The sequence below is a fragment of the Gossypium raimondii genome, chromosome 6 (genome assembly GCF_025698545.1).
Source record: "Gossypium raimondii isolate GPD5lz chromosome 6, ASM2569854v1, whole genome shotgun sequence".
In the NCBI taxonomy this organism is placed as follows: Eukaryota; Viridiplantae; Streptophyta; class Magnoliopsida; order Malvales; family Malvaceae; genus Gossypium; species Gossypium raimondii.
In genome coordinates, this window is record NC_068570.1 from 11,812,874 (window position 1) to 11,835,935 (window position 23,062).

A 23,062-nucleotide genomic window follows, 5' to 3' on the forward strand; every position below is an offset into this window, starting at 1 on the left:
CTTAGAATATATGATTTTGTAATCTTAGAGATTTAATTTGTAGATACCCTTTAATCTTAGCCGTTGATGTAATTGATCTGTACCGTTGGATTTGGGGAGGCTCAACTATAAATAGAGGCCTCTCCCTTCATTGTAAAAAAAAAAAGGAGGAAAGAGGAGGAGGAATAAAAAAGAACGATTGGCAGTTTTTTAAAGGCGGCTTACTATTTTTTTCTTTTGATTATTATTTTTACTTATTCACGATTTTAAAAAAGGGAGAAGGTGATACCACGGTGAATTTTATTTATTTATTTATTTAGCCCCTCCGTCTTTTAATGTTTTTGTAATTAAGTTTTCTTTATTTTTTTAATTTACCCTTTTATTTATTTTAAATTCCAATTTAATCCTTTTGAACGACACCGTTTAGAGGAGAAGGGAAAATTTCCCTTCCAGCCCCTCTATGTAATTCGCTCGTTCAATTTAGTCCAAATTTTATTTATTTGCAGATTGACCCCAAATTTTTTACTCGTAGTTCAATTTAATCCTTTTATATTTTTCTTAAAATTAGTTAATTTTTTAATGTAATTATTATTATTAGTTTCATATGTAATTATTATTATTTTAGCTATATATATATGTATACTTGTTTCTATGTGTCTATTTATATTTTTTTAAAACTAATATTTTTCGCATATTTATTTTTTTAATATGAGGTAATTATTTTATTTTATTTTATTTATATATAATTATTTTTTATAATCTATATATGTTATATTTATCTTTGTATATATGTATGTATACATATTAATATTTTTAACAGCTTTTTATATACTTGTATATATATATGAATATATATATATATATTTTTTAAATGCTCAAATATATGTATTTTTAACACTTACTTTATATTTTATATTTTATTTTCACAAATGCATTATATATTCTCGCTTTTATAAATTTTAATCCAAAGTTACATATGTAAATTATGTGTATGGCTTTTAATTTCAATGTATATATTATGTGCCTTTTATTCTTTATATTTTGTTTATTTTTTCATTCGATTATTAATTCATGTTTTCGTTTATATGTTAAAAGAATTGTTTTTATGATTTATTTGATATTTTGTATGTGGTTATTTTATTATGTATATTGATTTTATTTATTCATTTATTTATATTATTTCTTGGCCATTGTAATATTTATTATTGCATTGTATATTTAATATAGCATCACATCATTCTTTACTCGATTTCAAACTTTTCAAAATTGAGAGAATGCTTGAATTTAGGATTTTCAAGGAAATTGGGCCCTAACGTATTGGGTTCCGATTTTCTTCGTTAAGTCTAACAATCGAGCATTTCTCTTTAATCAAAAAATAAGAATTAATTATTGGGAATTCAACACGTTGTGTCCTAACGTATTGGATGTGACGCATTGATTTCTCGAAATGAAATTTTTTTCTAAAAACAATAAAGGAAATATTCTGAGTTTGGGATTTTAAAGGAATTGTGCCCTAACGTATTGGGTGTGATTTCTTAAATCTTGGATAAGTAGATGTTTTTTTAAAGTAAAGGAAATATTCCGAGTTTGAGATTCTAGAGGAATCGTGCCCTAACGTATTGGGTGTGATTTCTTAAATCTTGGATAAGTGGATGTTCTTTTAAAATTTTATTGTACAAGTATTTTGGCCCAATTCATTTTGGGGAAAATTAGAATGTTGTGCCCTAACGCATTGGGTGTGGTATCTTCTTTCTCTGAAATAATAAGGGTCTTAATACGTAGCCTTTTAAGTTTTGCTAAGGATTACGTTTTTTCCAAATTCTCGACCTTAATACACTAATTAATTAACTAGGTACCAATTTTGGGCGTTACGAGGGTGCTAATCCTTCCTCATACGTAACTGACTCCCGGATCCGTTTTTCTAAAACTCGTAGACCAAAGCCGTTTTTTAGGTGATCCAATCACACCCTAATAAAGATTGGTGGCGACTCCCAATTTTAATTTTTTTAAAAGTCGACAACCTAAAATTTTTTGTTTTTCAAAAGATGGTTTCGACAGCTTGACGACTCCACTGGGGACTTAAGAGAGTCGAGCCACAAAGTTGATTAATTCTTGTCTTATAGTCGAGAAAATATTTTTTATAAAAAAAAATCATGACATCCTTCATTATCTTCTTGTTTAAATATTGTTTGCATTATACATTCCACGAGCTAAACAATTTTACCCTTTTAAGTGGGAGTGAGAAGCTATGCCTTCGTGAGGTTTTCACCTTCGTGTAGGGTAGTGGATTGCTCCTGGGATACATCCGTACCTATGTCTTCGTGAGATTTTCATCTCCGTGCAGCTATAGGGAAATGTATTCCCCTGAACTGAACTCGGTCCATATGAGCCTATAATGGGGAAGATCGAGGAATCTACTGGTTCGGGTACCTTTGCCCTAGAAGCCGAACTTCATATAGTGAACTTTAGGAATCCACCTTAGGTAGAACTATACTAAACCCTAGTAGCTATCCTAGTAGGTGTTTTACTCTTTCTTGATTATTTTCTATATTTATATTCGATACTGACTTTTTGTGTTTTATTTTGATTGCATGACATGACATTTCATTTCATCATAAAAAAGGAGGTGTTGATTCACGTTCAGTTGCTAAATAGAGAGCTTGTCATAAGGAAATGGGTTTCTTGATAAAGTGGATGACAATATGGTTGTCCGAATATGGTCCAAGAACACGTGATAAGAGAAGGATGATAATTTAATGGAAAACTACACGACTATGGCTCCGTTGCCCAAGGATTCAAGATGACGAAGATTATTTGAGAGCTGCTAAACCTTCTTAAAGAGAAGCCAACGAGCATCACGAGGATGAGTGAGCATCAAGTTACGACCTGGATCGAGCAAAAAAGGAGATAGAAGAGACGTTTTTTTAAAGAGTTCATCTTAATGCTCAAATGAAGAAGAGGATCAAATATCTCCACCTATGAGGGCAAGGCCATATAAATATCCATTTTATGTAAAGAGATTTGCTTTCTAGTAAAGTTTTCTAAATGAAATTGAATCAGAATCAACGTCTCTTTATGCATTCATTTCATGCATTCACATTACATGACATCATATGCATTAAAATCCACTAAAAGATTCTAATTGATATGAATCGTTCCTCAGTTAATTTGGAAGCCAACCAGCCTACTAAACACCGCTACGGTACTCGATTGAAAACTAAGGATATGGATCAAAGGATGGAAAGACTAGAACAATCCCAAAAGGAAATGCAGGAGCAACTTCAAAAGCAAATGAATGAGCAGCAAAAAATGATAGACAAAATGATAGAATCTCAAGGGAGTATGATGACTCAGTTAACTCAATGGTTCAACAAAGGAACTGATAAAGGAAAAGGCTCTGTGCTCAATAATGAAGAAGAAGACAATGAGGGACCTGTTTATCCTCCAGACTTTACCCTCAACAAGTTGAGATATACCCGCGTAGGTCCTCTGTTACCATTAATCCTCCGGGTCACGCTGCAACGCTATTGAATCTCCAAGCAGGATCAGGCTCTAACCCCGGAGCCAACTTTGTTAATCCTGCTATCCCTGATTTCGATGAGACGGCTAGAAAGGAGAAAATGAATGATGAATTGCCAAAACAGCTAGAGGAAAAGTACAAATGGTTGGAAGAGAAATTTAGAGCAATGGAATGTGCAGAAGGCTACTATGGGATGGATGCTAAAGAATTGAGTCTGGTTCCGAATTTAGTGCTCCCTTACAAATTCAAAATGCCAGAGTTTGAGAAATATAATGGAACCAGTAGCCCCAAAGCTCATATTACCATGTTCTGCAGACGAATGACCGGTTATGTCAATAATGACCAACTCTTGATTCATTGCTTCCAGGATAGCCTCACAGGGGCAGCATCCAAGTGGTACAATCGATTGAACCGTACCCAGATTAATTCATGGAGAGATTTGGCACGAGCATTCATAAAGCGAGACAGATCATGTGATGATATGGTTCTGATAGAATCACCTTACAGAATTTAGAAAAGAAATCAAATGAAAGCTTCAGGCAGTATGTACAGAGGTGGAGGGAGGTTGCCGTCCAAGTTCAGCCACCGCTCTTGGAAAGGGAAATGACAATGTTATTCATAAATACATTGAAAGCTCCGTTCATCACACATATGTTAGGGAGTGCGACAAAAAGCTTTTCTGACATAATCATGAATGGTAAAATGATTGAAAGTGCCATAAGGAGCGGAAAGATTGATGCTGGAGGAAATAACAGAAGGCAAGCCTCAAAAGAAAAGGGAAATGAGGTGAACAGTGTGAATACGAACGACAAATCGATTACTAACCAACAGGGTTCATCAAGACAAGAATTAAGTGTGAAGCCAGGTACTGAAAAGCTCTAGTTCACGCCAATTCCAATGCCGTACAAGGAGCTGTATCAAAACTTATTCAATGCGCATGTTGTTGCTCCTTTACATGTGAAGCCTCCATAGCCCCCGTATCCCAAATGGTATGATGCAAGTGCACAATATGATTATCATGCAGGAATTACAGGGCATTCTATAGAAAATTGCATTACCTTCAAAAAGCTAGTTGAAAAATTCATCAACATGGGTATTGTCAAGATAGATGGTTCATCTAGTACCCTGTCATGATTGAATATGAAGGGGCGTCGAGAAGTGTTCACGATGAAACAACTGAAGAAGAGACATTGTTAGATTTTTGCCCTTATAGACTTGGGAGTGTTTTAAATAATTAGACTGCAGAAGAAGCCCATGTAGTATTTAGAGATTACTCAGAGTAATGTTTAAAACACACTTGTTGCCTTCAGCCTAGAGGCAATAAGAATTCCTTTATGAAATAGGCTCATGTCTGAACGTTGTTATTCTAATAAAATACATCTTTGCATTCATTTTTTAAGCCAATATTCTTTCATTCTTTTCGAATAAATATACTTTCATTATTTCGGATCTTCTTCCATATTATTTTATTCATTCATAATTGTACAAATGATTATTCATACATTCTTTTGTATATTCTTTGGTACCTATTATGGGTCCCCGGATATCAACGACATGAGTGATCTTTATTTAATTGAAGTTCCTTTTAGTGGGATCGTGTTTAGAGGATCTCATGAATTTAAAGATGGCATAGACTGTAGCCTATTTCAGACTTGTTACAGATGGTCGAACATGAATGAAATCTTACCTCATGAGGAGACAATGGAGATTGTGACCTTAAGGGAACGTGCATAACCGAAGAAATGAAGTAGAACCTTGTTGAGTTACTTCAAAAAGTTCAAAGATGTCTTCGTATGGTCATGCTTGGGTATGCATTGACATTGTAATCTGAACAACAATGCAATAAAAAAATTTTTACAGTATGTTCAAGATTAACATCATGAACGATGCATTCTTTGCCGGGGCAATGCCTTCTTCTTTGGCTCAAAATGGTTTAGCCCGTCGAAGTCAAGTTGTCATTTCTCCGTTGTTGGATTTCATATTAATTGAAGAGGAAGATCCAAAGTTTTCGTCATGCCCCAAAAGGCTCTATCAAAGAAATTTGATCACAAAGAAGATTTTACATTGGTTCTGATCGAAAGGGATAACGAAGACTTGTCTAATCCTATGAGTTCAGATTCAAAAAAAAAAACAAAAACAAAAAATGAAAAAAAAAGGGAAAATGGAGAGGCCAAAGTGAAAACCCGCAAAGGGCACTTTGAGACCAAAGGGGATTTGAGTTGAAAACCCGAAAAGGGCGGCTCAAATATTGATCAGAATGGGGCACGAGGTGATTAGAGCAACTTGGGGCATATGGTGATCTTGGTATACCTGAATTATCAAGAAAAGGTAGGCAACATTTTGGGGCATTGGCAGAGTACTATGGATCTCCTAAACACATGTCAAACTCAGATGGATCTTCAAAAAAAAAATTTTGTACAGAGAAGTTCAAGCTGCGATATCTGGGGCACCCAATATTCATATTATTTATACTAAATATGTTATTCTTGGAACACTTCATTCATTTCCAAGATACGTATTCCCAATTAATCTCTTTGTTATTCTTCTTTACTATCTTTGATAATTTATTTCAAGTTATGCTCAGAATTATCTCTATTTCATCCATCGTTTTGTTCTTTTTGCAAGCATGTTGCATTAGAATAATGATCAATAGACTAATAAAACTTTCACGAAGGAAGTTTTGCATATTACTCTAGAAGTTTCAAAATAATACAAGAACCTGAAATAGGACTATTATTTAGAACGCACCAGGATTAAAGGTTGGAAATCTGAAAAGGAACAATCTAAACTAGGACTTTCTCTTTGGATTTTGTTGTCAAAAAATTGGATGTCGTGTTGATGACAAAGCCTAGGTCAACAAGCAATTAATGATCACCAGGCAATAGAAAGAGGTTACCTCAGGGAAGAGAGCCTTCAGTTGCGCATGAGCCTTTGGTACGACACCTTGGGAATGGTGTAAGAGAATAGAAAGATTTAGATCCTGTATCTTTGAATTGTGATAGGAGAGGATTGAAGAAAAGGCATACACTCTTGGGTTACAGTGGGAGAACGATGGTATGAATTTTTGCACCCCAATGGATTAAACTTGGAGGTTCACACTGGGGGGCAACCTGGCTAAATGTTTCTTTAGAAAAGCCAGTCAAGCAAGAAGGTGTTGTAGCACGTTAGTCACAAAGCCTTAATAAACTTCGAGTAATGACAACCTAAGTGGGATCATTCTCGGAAAAATAAAATTTTGCATTCATGCAAGCACCATTCATACATGTCTAGTTAGGAGCATTTGATGCATTTTGATCATGCCATTCTAATCATTTGGCATAATTAGGTTCATTATACAGGTCATGCTCCCCAGAGAACAGATCAGTGAAAGAGCAGATCTTGTCTTCCTGCATCGACAGCGAAGCAGATCGAAAACAAAGCCTTGCCTTCCTCGTTTGTAGTGGAGTAGGTTAAAGATAGTAGATCTTGCCTTCCTGCATTGACAGTGGAGCAGATCGAAGATGGCATATTTTACCTCCCTGTGGTTATAGTGGAGTACATTGAAGCCAGTAATTCTACTTCCCTGGGCAACAGTGGAATAGATTGAAGATTTCAGATCTTATCTCCCTAAGCAGTAGTGGAGCAGATCGAAGATGACAGATTTTACCTCCCTGTGGTTACAGTGGAGTGCATTGAAGCCAGTAATTCTACTTCCTTGGACAACAGTGGAATAGATTGAAGATTTCAGATCTTATCTCCCTAAGCAGTAGTGGAGTAGATCGGAGATGGCAGATTTTACCTCCTTGTGGTTATAGTGGAGTACATTGAAGCCAGTAATTCTACTTCCCTGGACAACAGTGGAATAGATTGAAGATTTCAGGTCTTATCTCCCTAAGCAGTAGTGGAGCAGATCGAAGATGGCGGATTTTACCTCCCTATGGTTACAGTGGAGTACATTGAAGCTAGTAATTCTACTTCTCTAGGCAATAGTGGAATAGATTGAAGATTTCAGATCTTATCTCCCTAAGCAGTAGTGGAGTAGATCGAAGATGGTGGATTTTACCTCCCTGTGGTTACAGTGGAGTACATTGAAGTCAGTAATCCTATCTCCCTGGTCAGCAGTGGAATAGGTTGAAGATTGTAAGTCTTATCTCCCTGCAGTTGCAGTGGAATAGATTGAAGCACTAGCTCCTATACTTCTGAAGATGCAGTAGGAAGGAATGGGGCTACTTGAAGAAGAAGAAGAGTTTCATGTTCCAGCAAGACCGGGCAAAATTGGGCATTTTTAAAGTCTTTGCTCCGTTCCTGTCACACGAACCGAGCAAAGGGGGGCAGCTGTAATAGCCAATTTTAGCCCGGGCTCACATATGCAAACATAATTTTTGAGGATATGCAATCTTAGATATGATATGCAATCCTAGATATGATATGCAATCTTAGATATGATATATGCAATCTTAGATATGATATGCAATCTTAGATATGATATATAATCTTAGATATGATATGCAATCTTAGAATATATGATTTTGTAATCTTAGAGATTTAATTTGTAGATACCCTTTAATCTCATAGTTGATGTAATTGATCATCAGTTGGATTTGGGGAGGCTCAACTATAAATAGATGCCTCTCCCTTCATTGTAAAAAAAAAAGGAGGAAAGAGGAGGAGGAATAAAAAAGAACGATTGGCAGTTTTTTAAAGGCGGCTTACTATTTTTTTCTTTTGATTATTTTTTTTACTTATTCACGATTTTAAAAAAGGGAGAAGGTGATACCACTGCGAATTTTATTTATTTATTTATTTAGCCCCTCCGTCTTTTAATGTTTTTGTAATTAAGTTTTATTTTTTTATTTTTTTAATTTACCCTTTTATTTATTTTAAATTCCAATTTAATCCTTTTGAACGACACCGTTTTAGAGGAGAAGGGAAAATTTCCCTTTTAGCCCCTCTATGTAATTCACTCGTTCAATTTAGTCCTCCAAATTTTATTTATTTGCAGATTGACCCCAAATTTGTTTACTTGTAGTTCAATTTAATCCTTTTATATTTTTCTTAAAATTAGTTAATTTTGTTAATGTAATTATTATTATTATTTTCATATGTAATTATTATTATTTTAGCTATATATATATGTATACTTGTTTCTATGTGCCTATTTATATTTTTTAAAACTAATATTTTTCGCATATTTATTTTTTTAATATGAGGTAATTATTTTATTTTATTTTATTTATATATAATTATTTTTTATAATCTATATATGTTATATTTATCTTTGTATATATGTATGTATACATATTAATATTTTTAACCAGCTTTTTATATACTTGTATATATATATGAATATTTTTTTAAATGCTCAAATATATGTATTTTTAAGACTTACTTTATAATTTATATTTTATTTTCACAAATGCATTATATATTCTGCTTTTATAAATTTTAATCCAAAGTTACATATGTAAATTATGTGTATGGCTTTTAATTTCAATATATATATTATGTGCATTTTATTCTTTATATTTTGTTTATTTTCTTCATTCGATTATTAATTCATGTTTTCGTTTATATGTTAAAAGAATTGTTTTTTATGATTTATTTGATATTTTGTATGTGATTATTTTATTATGTATATTGATTTTATTTATTCATTTATTTATATTATTTCTTGGCCATTGTAATATTTATTATTGCATTGTATATTTAATATAGCATCACATCATTCTTTACTCGATTTCAAACTTTTCAAAATTGAGAGAATGTTTGAATTTAGGATTTTCAAGGAAATTGAGCCCTAACGTATTGAGTTCCGATTTTCTTCGTTAAGTCTAACAATCGAGCATTTCTCTTTAATCAAAAAATAAGAATTCATTATTGGGAATTCAACACGTTGTGTCCTAACGTATTGGATGTGACGCATTAATTTCTCGAAATGAAATTTTTTTCTAAAAACAATAAAGGAAATATTCCGAGTTTGAGATTTTAAAGGAATTGTGCCCTAACGTATTGGGTGTGATTTCTTAAATCTTGGATAAGTGGATATTCTTTTAAAGTAAAGGAAATATTCCGAGTTTGGGATTCTAGAGGAATCGTGCCCTAACGTATTGTGTGTGATTTCTTAAATCTTGGATAAGCGGATGTTCTTTTAAAATTTTATTGTACAAGTATTTTGGCCCAATTTATTTTGGGGAAAATTAGAATGCTGTGCCCTAACGCATTGGGTGTGGTATCTTCTTTCTCTGAAATAATAAGGGTCTTAATACGTAGCCTTTTAAGTTTTGCTAAGGATTACGTTTTTTTCCAAATTCTCGACCTTAAGACACTAATTAATTAACTAGGTACTAATTTTGGGCGTTACGAGGGTGCTAATCCTTCCTCATATGTAACTGACTCCCGGATCCGTTTTTCTAAAACTCGTAGACCAAAGCCGTTTTTTAGGTGATCCAATCACACCCTAATAAAGATTGGTGGCGACTCCCAATTTTAATTTTTTAAAAAGTCGACAACCTAAAATTTTTTGTTTTTCAAAAGATGGTTTCGACACTCTGTAATAAGGACTTATGATGTGTTTAGTATATCATTTGTTTGCCTCTGATGTGTTCTACGAAGTTTCTTGGGACACTAAACAAGAGACTCTGTATGATTGCTTGTATGGCATGCTCTATTAGGCTTATATGGCATGAATTGTCATGAATGTCTGGTAAGATATGGATCTGAATGTCTATCTCTGTTGTAAGATTTGATGAAATTCTTTTAGTTCTATGATAAGTAAAGCTCTGTTAAGGTATCGATATGTTCTAAGTTAAGAGTGAATAAGTCTTAAAGGTTTCTATGAAAAAGAGATGTGTATCTGTGTGTTAAAAAGGGTATCCGTTATGATGATCTGAAAATGTGGAAAGTGAGGGATATTGAATCTATTTCAAGAATTATTCTGAATTTGAATCAGTGTTATCTTGGGTTATGGGATTTCGATATAAACATATATAGAATTCTATAGAATGGTCTATGTAGTGATTTATCAGTATGGATGTATGTGATACTGAATTAGGGTATGTCTGAGTATGAATTGATGGTATTATATTATGCGTAAGTATTCACCAAACATATATGTATCCGCATGTGATAAATTTCAGTAAACAACTGTTTGAGATAAGAGTATGAGTTAAGGTAATGATTACTGGAAGTGGTTTATAAGGGTATGTACTGTTAAGAAATTACTATGGGACAAGAGATTTATGAAACATTTGGAAGGATTTCTCAGTTAGATAGATAAGGAAGATAAAGTATGACAAGAGTAGGATACCTAGAGTTTAAGAGAATGCTTTACTGTGCTGGCATCCGCTGAAATAAATGATGCTGAATAATTGACACCCAAAAGTTCATACAAGAGTGCAAAGAATCCATCAAGGTAATGTTATAATGAGAATACAAGATTTGTTATTTCCTTTTAAGTATCTAAGAAGAGAATTCGCTTGGAGAGACGACGTTAGGAGTACGCCAAGGTGGTGACGGAGTGGTCTATTATGCATACAATGGAGTTGTGGCGTAGTCTAAGAATACGCCATTCGAGTCTGTAATAAATAAACTTCCATTTATAAGGATTTGATTCAAGTCTGTTGTAATCAAATATATCTTAAACTCATCCCTTGTTTTCTTGTAATAAGTATTTAATTAAACTGTCACAGTTCATGTTTAAAGAAATAGGTAATTGTAAATTGTTTTTGTTAATATTTGAGTTTTGTGTAGTAACACCCAAATCCGGACTCGGTGAATTGGGTTGGGTTTGGGGCATTATAATTGTAGTTACGGATTAACATAAAAAGTATCACACTAGTAATAATCAACCAATTTCCAATCAATTGTCAATTTATATAAAATTTACAATTTATTCAATTTAGTCCTTAAAACCAAGAGTAGCATAACTTTCAATTTAAATCTCCAAATTGAAATCCAATTTCATTATTATCCATTAGGGACCTTCTATTTATTATTTCTACAGTCAATTTTACATTTTATTCAATTGTTTTTCCTAATGTACGGAACTATCAATTAAGCTTTACAATTTAGTTTTTTTACATCTAAGCTTAAAATATATTAATTTAACACCTAAAACTTCAATAAATCAACAATGAAAACTTTCTACAACTTTAACAGTTTTACAAATTGGTACATGGGCTAATTAAATCAAGCTGCCATGACCTCAAAAACATAAAAATTACAAGAAAAAAAAGACTAATTTGCACATACCAATTAAGGCCAAAAGTTTGAAGCTTCCTTAGGTTTTCTTCTTTATTATTTTTGGTGTTTAGAGGAAGAATATTATGACATTCATCTTTTTCCTCCACTTTCTCTCTCTTGTATATATAAATGTTATTAAATTAATTAAACATACTTTAATTAATCAAATCTTAAAATTATTAAGCTAATGGCCATTTAATTAACCGTCCACTAACACAATTTTGGCATGGTCCAATTTATATTTTAGACCTTTATTTAATTACAAATTAATTCCTCAAGTCATTTTCTAGTTAAAAATCTATAGCGATTGAATTTTTCAATTTAGTCCCTAAACCTTAATTATTCACTAATTTAGCTAAATTACTTATCCAAAATGTAATCACCTATACAATGACTCCATAAATTATTTTTATTAAATATTTATGGGCTTGGTTTATGAAAATGGGGTCTCGAAATCTCCTTTTTCTACACTACTGGTGTAATAGCCCAGTTTAGACCTTAGACGGAACAGTGGTTTTAGAACCACAAATTCGAGGTCGTAAATTTATTTTAGTACTATTTTTGGTATTTAGAGCATATTATTTGATATGTGTGAAAATTTCGTGAAATAATTTTACCGTTTAAATGTCTAAATTGATAAAAGGACTTAATCGCGTAAAATGTAAAAGTGGCATGCTATTTGTTAAAGTGCTATATTGTTATGGATTTTATAATGTGGGGTCCTTAAAGTGAAATTTGGTCATTTAATATGGCTTTTACATTGTTATGACAACCATTATATGGTTTTCATATTATTATTTTAAGGTTAATATGGTAATTGTATAATAAAATGTAATTAAATAAAACAAAACTTAAAATGGCCATTATTATCATATTTTTGGGCAATTTATAAGTAGAAAAGAATCCATGGATGAAGCCTTTAAGTTCAGCACCTAGGGAGCTTGATTCAGGTATGTGTTTTGCTCGGTTTTTGATAATTTTTATGTTTTTGAGACCGTTGCTTTGTTTACGAGTTAGCCCATGCTTTAATTTTTGAATTTGATGATGAATTTGAGATTTTCCATTTTTGATAATGTGATGAATTTGTTGTTTGATGATGAAAAATAAATCTTTGATGATGGATTATTATGTTTAATTAAGTTATTTTTTGATAAAAATGTGTATTAAGGATTAAATTGTGAAATTTGTAAATTTATGGGTAAAATTGTGAAATAAATTGAATAAATGGGCTGCTAAGGACCTAAGGTGAATTCGTCCTAACATGGGTTTGCTAAAATTTTGAGTAATTTGTGTTATTTTGAAATAGGGACTAAATTGTAAAAATGTGAAATGTTAGGGGTTAAAAGGAAAAATTCCCAAATTATATTTTTTTTTGATGAAATTAAATGAATATGTTATGAAACAAGCCAAATTTTAATTGAATTAGATCAAGAAATGGAAAAATCAGATTTGGATCGGGGAAAAGTAAAAAATTATCGAATAGCCGTCCGGTTCGTTCGTGTCCGTATGAGGTAAGTTCATAAGTAAATAAATGTTGTTCAATTCGAATGTATGTGTGTTATATGTGCTGAATTGAATTATAATAAGTATGTGTATATGCCGAATTAAATTGAGCATTAGAGAACTAGTTACGAGCTTGAATCAATCGAATTATGACGTCCGAAAGCCCCGTATGAACCATAGGAATAGTACAGGATACATATGTCATGACATAGGATTCCGATATGAGTTATCGTGTAAGACCACGTCTGGGACGTTGGCATCGATTTGAGATTTACACGTAAGACCATGTCTGGGACATCGGCATCGTATACAATTTTGTGTAAGACCCTGTCTGGGACAGTGGAATCGATATTTGATTACATGTAAGACCACGTCTGGGATGTTGGCATTGTTCGAGCTTCCGAGCTATCCTTATTGATTCCGAATGGTTCAATGGGCAATATTGAGAAATGAATGATTATGTGAAAGTACATCTGATTCAGGTACGTACAAAGTGTATATGATATTCGAAAATGAAAAGTGAGCATATTTCCAATGATGATATGTGAAATACATGACATTGAATGAAATGTATGTATACAAATGAATGTTGTGATACATATGCTCGTGTATGAAAAGTGAAAGTAAGTAAAGTACTTAATGTGATCATATAAATTTACGAGTATGATGAATGTACACGTGGTTGATTTGTTAATTTCAGCCTATTAAAATTGAATTATGGATATAATTGAGATAATTTATTTGCTTATGGCTTACTAAGCTTTCGAAGCTTACTCCGTGAGTTTTTTTTCTATGTTTATAGATTTTTGGAGACTTGCTCGGGTTGGAAGTCGTCGGAGACCTCATCACACTATTCGGTTATCGCTTTGGTAAATAAAAGCTTTGAGTTTTTGGGTATGTGGCATTTATAGGCTAGTTTTGATATATTTGGTTTGAAATTTGCACGTGTATAGCCATGCGAAAATGTCTTGATCATGATGCTAATGTTGGTTATATGATTCAACAATGAGGAAGGGTAGTAAGATGTATATTAGGCTTATTAGGAAACTCATTTTGGAAGCATGAAAAAGTGGCATAATGTGGCTTGATAATGTGGTAAAATGATTATTATATTTTGGGTGTGCTTGATGGTCATTTGAGTAACTATAAGTGATATATTGTTTTGATGTTAAGTTATGAGATAACATATTTAGCTTAAAAGATTGAGTGATGGTAATATGGTTAATGAATCAGCTAGATGATAAGGTTGGTACGTGTTTATAATTGCTATGTAATGACTATGCTATGCTATGTGAATTTGGCTATTTGGTGTGACTTATTAATGATCTATGTTTTGAAGTATAAATTGCCTTGTAAATTGATTTGTGAATGATGGAAATTTCTTAGGTCATTTTCTGAGATAAATTATGAGATGTGATATATATTATATTCGGCTAATGATAGGTAAAATAAATTCATACGCCTATGACATGGTTGTTTTGTGGCCCGGTATTTAAAGGTCAAGTTGTTCGTTTAAGACTTGATTTCAAAATGTGTTATAAAAGCGGTTGTATATTTGGTTATGGTATTTGGCTCTTTTGATAAGGTTTTATGTTTGGATGAATATTAGGTCGTATAGTATGCTTTGTTTTGTCTTAAAATGCGAATATGCTTAAGTTAATAAAATAGATGTATACAAATGGTTATCTTGATATATGTTTGGTATTTGAAATTAAAAATGATTGATTATACTTGAGATATTCGAATGCTATGTAATTGATTTGGTATGGTGAAATGCTAAAAGGCTATAATGTTGAAATGTGATTATACTTGACAATTTTGTGAAGTTATTAATGTTACATATGCTAATGGACAAAAAGCCATGTGGTATGATTTATTTGGTTTAATATGCGCATATATAGAATTATGAAGAAAAATGTTCGATTTTTATTAGGTATTCAAATACCATTAAGGTGATGTGCAAATGATTCGAGTTATGTATTTATAAAACATATATTGAATGGCTTTGAGACATGTTTATTGGTTGAAAATATGCTTATGTGTATGATTTGGATACAGTATGCATGAAATGGTACAAAATGATGTGGATTAGATATGCATGAGTAGGAGAAGAAATGTGGCTTAATCCAAGCCTAATTTTGTGCCATACGGCCTAGACACACGAGCATGTCTAATGTTGTGTGAGGCACACGGCCTGACCACACAGGTGTGTGACCTATACAACTTCGAAAAATGTTAAATTTCGATAAAATTTTATATGTGTTCGGTTTAGTCCCGACATCTTCCTAATGCATGTTAAGGTCTCGTTGACCTAAGAAAGGGACTTTATGATGATGTTTGACCATGAGATGATGATGTATGACTTATGATTATGAAGTGATCTCGAAATGTTTTGATATGTCCAAAAATGCCTCGTAACCCTAGTCCGGTGATGGATACGGGTTAGGGGTGTTACAACTGGAAATCAGATCATTACATTGGGCCTCATCGAACTAGTGTCGCAACTTTCCAAAAGAATGCTTGGCCTTCAGGTCAGGATGGAATGTTACGACTTTTTCTTCTTGATGTTGCGACATCACCCCTAGTATCTTGCCTCTTAGATTTGAGTTGGAAAAGTTTTGAGGCTTGCTTCAATGTCACGACTTTCTCCTTGAATGTTGCGGCATCCATGGCAGTCTACTGACTTCTTAGGTAGAATGTTGTCCTACACACTTAATCAACTTGTTAATTCTTCCTTAGACCTGGATCGGCCTAAAAGGTCGTAGAACAACATTAAAAGCTTAATTTATTTAACTTAACTTCAAAACTAAATAATTCTAAAAATAAACTTAAAAGATGTAAAATCAGTTAAATACAAGCTCTTTAAGTAGTGAAAAGAGCTTAACCTGCCACAACAAATTGTGGCAGATCACTTTCGTGCCTACAACATCATCCCTGTTAAGTACCATAGGATGCACTTAACTGCTCTCCAATGTTTTAGAAATGGTTGATGCATGAACCGGTTGTCTTTGTTAATTATCTTTTTCAATGCATATATATTATTAATGAGATTGATTTAAATAATAAAGATTAAATAATCCGTTACAGACATAAGGTTTAAATCTAATTATCATTATAAGTAAGTTTGAATTTAATTCTCATTATCAGGAATCATTCTTTGGTGGGTAATCTATAAATTCAATGTAAGTTGTGGCTAAACTTGCAAATAACTTATTGAAATTTACAAGCTTTTTAGGGTTAAAATATGACGTTGACATAATTTGAGATTTAATCCATGTACTTAAGAAGTTAAAGAATTAAGTCGTTTTTCTTTAAAATTAGCCCAATCATTAAAATTATAAATCTTTTTGTCAAAATTTGTCGATTTGCAATTTTGATTAAGTTATTCTCATATCACATAACTTATGATTGATAGAAAGTAAATATGTTAAATAAAAAAATTTGACAGAAACTACTAAGAACGATATGATTAAACTAAAATTTTAAAATAAAAAAAGTAATAAGATTTAATTTTTAACAATCTATATAAATAGAGGAATTAACAGATCGACTCTAAAATAGAGTAACTTCGGCACCTATTAAATTTCTTAGTTTAATATAGACTTAGGCAGCAGTGTGGTCTCATTCGTTATAAGCGAATAATAAAATTAAATTAAATGCAAAACAATCCAATCAAATAAAATTAATTATTGATCAGTCACAGTTATCATAACATTATGCACTTGCTATAAGAAGTTGTTTAATGTGTAGTCAAACAAGATTAGAAATATTATCATATCTTTTACGAGGAGAGAGATTCCATTTTATGATAATGCCAAATAAGTGTATTTGGAAATATTTAATTGGAGAGAGGGTAATAAATTCTTCAACTTGGTCTATTGATGTTACCCATTTATTACTTAAAACAATTTGGTCCATCATATAATAGACAAGTGATAGTTGGCTAAGATATCTGCCCAATATTTTATATAATGGTTTTTCCTGTAACTTTATAAATGTCAAAACTAGTTGGCAATGGTGAAATTTCGGTTTTAAGTTTTAGGTTCAAGATCTATCATACATATTTATATGTATAGAGTTTTGAGTTCTATCATGTATGGGAGTTTTAATCTAGTTATTTAAATTTAGTCTTGATTGTATCAATTTTTGGTCCGTTTGTTCTATAATAATTTGATTCTATTTAGTGACGACAATCTATTTGTGTTATAATAATTTGATTTTGCTAGGTGATTATTTATATTTGTATTTGAAATTATAATGTATTTTGTAGATATATTATCTTTAGGGATGAAATTAGATAATTTTGAGTAGGAGATAGATTGGTATTTATAATTTTGAGAGAGTAAAAATTAATTTTATCCAAGAAGAGTCAATGCCCTTTCGATTTAAGGTTTTTAACATTTAATTAAATAAAAATTACATATTTTACCTTCTCAAATATTTATAATTTAACCAAAACCTTTTTAATATAAAAATTTTATCAACATTCTCAAATAAAATTCATGATATCAATGATAAGCATCAAAGTGTTAATTAATTAATAACATAGGTAGCTTTACTTAAATGGGAAAGGGAATATACTATTCTTTCCCTTTCCATCCCATTAGTGCCAAATGGTATCTTTGCCAAAGTATATGGCTGCAATTTGCACACTAAAATATTGATCAAATTTTAAATATTACAGATATAAGTGAGATTGTCCTGTTTTCTTTTTTCCTGTCTGCTGCCAGTTTCATTGAACCATAGTTTTAATTTTTTTAAAGTAAGAATAATTAGGTGAGACTTTTTAGGAAAATATTAATTAATTTTTGACAGTAATTAAGGTAGGTGATGCTTTTTTTCTTTAAAATTAATTAAAATATAATTAAATAATCTATATCATCATGACATCACTAAGTAGTGAAATTATAAATAAAAATAAAATTTTAATTGCTTATTAAATAAGGATAAATATATTATTTAATTTGAAATAACTATCAACTATGATATTTTTTACTAAAGATTAAACTCAAGCTCTCGTATTAAGATATATAAATATTTTTGCTATTAGATTTCAGAATAATATTGGTTTATTTTTATCTATAATAATAAAATTACAGTAAAAAATAATTTTAATTTTTCTTTTAAAATATAAAAATAGTAAATTTTATTATATTAACAAAAAATATTTCTTTTCACCCACATACTAGTAAAAAGAAATGTGACCATGAGGGCTAAATAAGGGTTATATGCCAATTTTTTTAATTAGACTTTAGTTCGTTTTTAATTTTATTTAGGAAATAGGTCGGTTTTAAGTTTTTTTAATTAATAAATATATTGTTTTCAATTTTTATTTTAATTCATCTTTTAATTAATAATTCTTTTATTCATAAAATCAAATAATAAATATGTAATTATATAATAAAATATATATTTTACATAATGATTTTAAAAATATTTGAAATTAATAACTCCTTTATATATAATATAAACATCAACTAATTTTTGATATATTTTTCTTTATATATAATATTTATATATCAAATATTTATTTCTCCACATAAATTTTGGGTATGGTGATTTCAATGAAATGATTATTTGAATATAATTATTATTTTATATGTAAAATATTTCAAATATCATTGTTTTTCATCTACATTGTGAGTATGATATTTCAAATATTTTTATATGTGAAATATTTCAATTAATTATTTGAAATATCATTATGTTTATATGTGAAATATTTTAAATACACATACAAAAATATTTACTACACTCATGGTATGGATTGAAAAATAAATATTACACATAAAAATTATATTTACTAAAATAATCATATTTGTAATAATTATTTTATTTTATGAATAAAATATTTATTAATTAAAAGATGAATTAAAATAAAAATCTGAAAACAATATATTTATTAATTAAAATAAAAACAACTTGAAACAATATGAAATAAAAATTAAAAATGTGTTTAGAAAAGAGGAATTGAGTTTGGGTCTCAAGGATGAAATCATTATTATTTAACCATTTAACTAAGAAAGCTAATAGGTTAAAAACATTCATTAAAAGAAGAAGAAGAAGAAGAAGAAGAAGAAACTTAAAACAACATGAAATAAAAAATACAAATATGAGTCGGAGAGGAATCGAACTTGGGACTCAAGGACAAAACAACCAACATTTAATCATCCAACCAAAAAAATTGATTATATTAAAGTCAAATTTTATAACTTGGGAAAGTGCACCTAGCTGAACATGCTTTTATACACTTTCTCCAAAAACGACCTATTTTCTTAAATAAAATTAAAAACGGCCTAAACGCCTAATTAAAAAAAATTGACATATTCTTCAAATTTAGCCAACTATAAGACTATTAATTAATTTAATTTCTTTTAGAATAATCATGAGACTGTTGGATCACCCAATAAGCACGACTGCTAGACAATTTGAAGGAATTTCAACTTTCAACTCTCAATTAATTGAATCAATCCAAAATAAATGACAATAACTATTTTAAAAAAATTCAAAACTATTTGTAAATTTTAGTTTAATGTATAATTCTATATATGAATTTAAATTTTATATAATTTTATACATGAAATTTTAATTTGATTCAATTCTCATAAATTATTAATACAATTATTGATATAATATCATTTTATGTTTATATATTGCATATACTAATAATTATATTTATCCAATATAGAATAATTTGATGTATTTATTTCTTTAAATATATATAATTAAATTAAAATGAAAGTGTTATGTATATATTTGAACCACAATCAAAATTTATATATTAAATTTAATATCAAATTAAAATTCATGTATAATTTTAAAATTTGTATAAAAAAGAAAATTTATTGTATTATGAAAGTTTCAAATATTCTTTTTCTATGTTTTGACTTATGAAAATTCATAGTGTTTTCCCAAAATTTAACTTGGTAAAATAAGGAACACAAACATCAAAAGGAAAGTAAAATTTTAAAAAGAGTTGTTGGGGATCGACCCGATTAAGCAACAAACAAGTAAAATAATAGAAGAAATTGAGAAATTAAACACACAAATTTAACATGAAAAATCCCTCTAAAGAAAATAAAAAATTACAGACAAATATAATTTTACTATGATGACAAAAAAAAAAGAGTACAAAAGATGGAGATAAAAACTAAACCCCGAAACCTGAAAACAAAGAACCTCAAAACGTAAACACAAAATTTTCCAAAAGTGTTATGAGTTCTAATATTTTAATAGGTGTGTTTTCTAAGGTTGTAAAAGCCTATTTATAAACTAATTTCGTAGGTCAAATAAATTGTGCTAATCAATGCTAAATATATTATACTAATAAATACTAAATCTTCTAGAAAAAATAATTTTTATTTAACTTGACTTACAAGCAATCTATTATTTTATTTAATAGGAATTTGGGTTACACAACTCTAACATGAGTCAACTTTGGAGATAATATTATTGAGAGGGATAATCATGAACCTTAGGTATGAAGCGTAAAATGAACATAAAAAATATCCAAAACATCTTAAAATAGGTTTTAATTTAATCTTATCATATTTATTTTCCATTGCCTTTGACAAACATGATTCACTTTTACAGAAATTCTCAAAAAAAAAAAAAATCTTCCATAAACAATTAGAATGAATAAATGAGAAATAGAATCATAAAGCACAATAGATTAAAACATACATTCAAAATCTCAATACTTCTACCTTACCAACATAGCCTCAAGGTGATTGGTATATGTTGGTCGTTGATCAACCTAAAACTTTGAAAGATGAGATTTTCTCTGACATTTCTTATCCCTTACCGGCCACCTCCATTCTATTGGAGGATCTTCTCTCTCCCTTGATTAATATTTTATCCTATTTTGTTCTTGTTAGTTTTTATAAATAAACAAGATTGAATAGAGTAGATACTAATTTTTGTCTGTGTCAGCAATTATTATACGTATACGAGTATGTATAGAATGAGGGGCTGTCATGATAATATTTTTGTCGATAAAATGTTGAGGCAGTGATAATACATTGACGGAAACATGAAATAGTATAATAGGAAGATAAAGAAAATGGTTTTGTTTTTGTTTTATTTAGAAGGCAAGTTGGAGAAATATCCAACAAATAATAACAATAAAGAAAGTCCATCCAATCATGTGCTCTAGGTATGCCTCCATTTTCATCAACCCCACCTTAAATCCATCATCATATGTACCACCAAACCAACATATCGGCTATAATTTTTCTCTTTCTTTCTATTTCGCTCATTGAGTTTGTTATCAGAGGGTTGTTGGTCTGAGGATTGGGTGAAAGCTTTGTCAGGAAGGAAATGGGCAGGAAGTGCTCACATTGTGGAAACATAGGTCATAATTCAAGGACCTGCACCACTTTCAGATCTTCTGCTGCAGGAATGGGATCAGGTCTTAGGCTTTTCGGTTTTCAACTACAACTGGATGTATCTTCACCTTCTGTAGTTTCCAATCTTATGATGAAGAAGAGTTTCAGCATGGATTGCTTGTCTTCCTCTCCCTCTCCCTCTCCCTCTCCCTCTCCCTCTTCTTTGTCATCTTCTAGAGTTTCCATCGATGAAAATTCTGATAAAACTTCCATGGGTTATCTATCTGATGGTCTCATGGGCCGATCTCCTGACAGAAAAAAAGGTACCTTCCATATCAATTGTTTACATGTGATGAAAAGAAAGCATATATACGCTTCTTATATTCTGTTTGATAAGATTCTGTCCTACTAGTGAGGTGATATGGTTTGTGTATATATATATATATATATATGTAAAATTTCAGGAGTTCCATGGACAGAAGAGGAACACAGAATCTTTCTAATAGGGCTGGAGAAGCTAGGGAAAGGAGACTGGAGAGGCATCTCTAGAAACTTTGTGACAACAAGGACTCCAACCCAAGTTGCAAGCCATGCTCAAAAGTATTTTCTTCGACAGGCAACTCTCAACAAGAAGAACCGACGTTCCAGCCTGTTTGACATGGTACCTTCTTTCTTCAATTCCATGGTATTAAATGAAACCATCTGTTTGAGATTAATTTCTTGTTCCAAAACCATGGCAGGTTAGAAGCAATAGCATGGGTGGACCACCTAGTCTTACTAAAATCCCTCAACTCGATTTGCATCATCGTCATCCCATGCCTGTTGATTGCAGTGATTCGCAGACAAATGTGGCGCCTGATTTGGAGCTTACACTTGCCGCCCCAAGGCCGGCTTTAGAAGAAAACAAGTCATCCCCAACAACAACAACTCTCCTTATTAGACCCATTAGTGTTACTTGACAACTTTTCAGTTCATGCTGATAAAGATGAACACAGTACTATAGTAATCAGTAGTAATTATTTAATTAATTAATCCTTGTTAATCATAATTAGTAGTATTCCTTTCATTCATCATCCATGATTGAAGAGAATGCGAATTAGCTTATATTATATACTCAGTTAATTATAAAGTCACAAATGGCAGCAAGTGGTGAGTTTTAGACATTATTGTATTACTGATATGATAACAAATTAGCGCATCTTTTACTCCATCATCTCCTTCAATGAAAAGCCAGAAATTTTGTATCATTTTCCGCATAGCCCAATTAACTAACCACCTTTTTATGCTTTCTTTTTTGTTCATTCTAAAAGGTGATGATTTGCAGTTTGTGACAACTTTCTTCTCACTTTCATTTTTTTAGTGCTAGCTGTATCAACAGCGACAGTTGTGGAAATGAACCAAAGTGAAATGATCATTGAAGATAAAGGCCCTTTACCTCCCTCTCTTTTAGTTAACATTATATTAATGTGTAAGTTCGCGTAGCTAAGGGGAATAAGGATAAAAACAAAAACAA

At 30.9% G+C, this 23,062-nt stretch overlaps 1 protein-coding gene across 1 annotated transcript; it reads left to right on the forward strand.

Annotated features, from left to right (window-relative positions):
• The first annotated feature begins 21,368 nt into the window (after window positions 1-21,368).
• On the forward strand, window positions 21,369-22,796 carry LOC105774410 (transcription factor MYBS3). Its single transcript, XM_012596902.2, has 3 exons — window positions 21,369-21,872; window positions 22,014-22,210; window positions 22,290-22,796. Exons 1-3 carry the CDS (start codon window positions 21,542-21,544, stop codon window positions 22,506-22,508), a joined length of 747 nt encoding a protein of 248 aa, XP_012452356.1. The 5' UTR covers window positions 21,369-21,541; the 3' UTR covers window positions 22,509-22,796.
• The last annotated feature ends 266 nt before the right edge of the window (window positions 22,797-23,062 follow it).

Coding starts and splice junctions, on each gene's coding strand:
- LOC105774410 (XM_012596902.2), top strand. CDS start 21,542: ATGGGCAGGAAGTGCTCACATTGTGGAAACATAGGTCATAATTCAAGG. Junction 21,873..22,013: donor ATCTCCTGACAGAAAAAAAG/GTACCTTCCATA, acceptor GTAAAATTTCAG/GAGTTCCATGGACAGAAGAG. Junction 22,211..22,289: donor GTTCCAGCCTGTTTGACATG/GTACCTTCTTTC, acceptor AAACCATGGCAG/GTTAGAAGCAATAGCATGGG.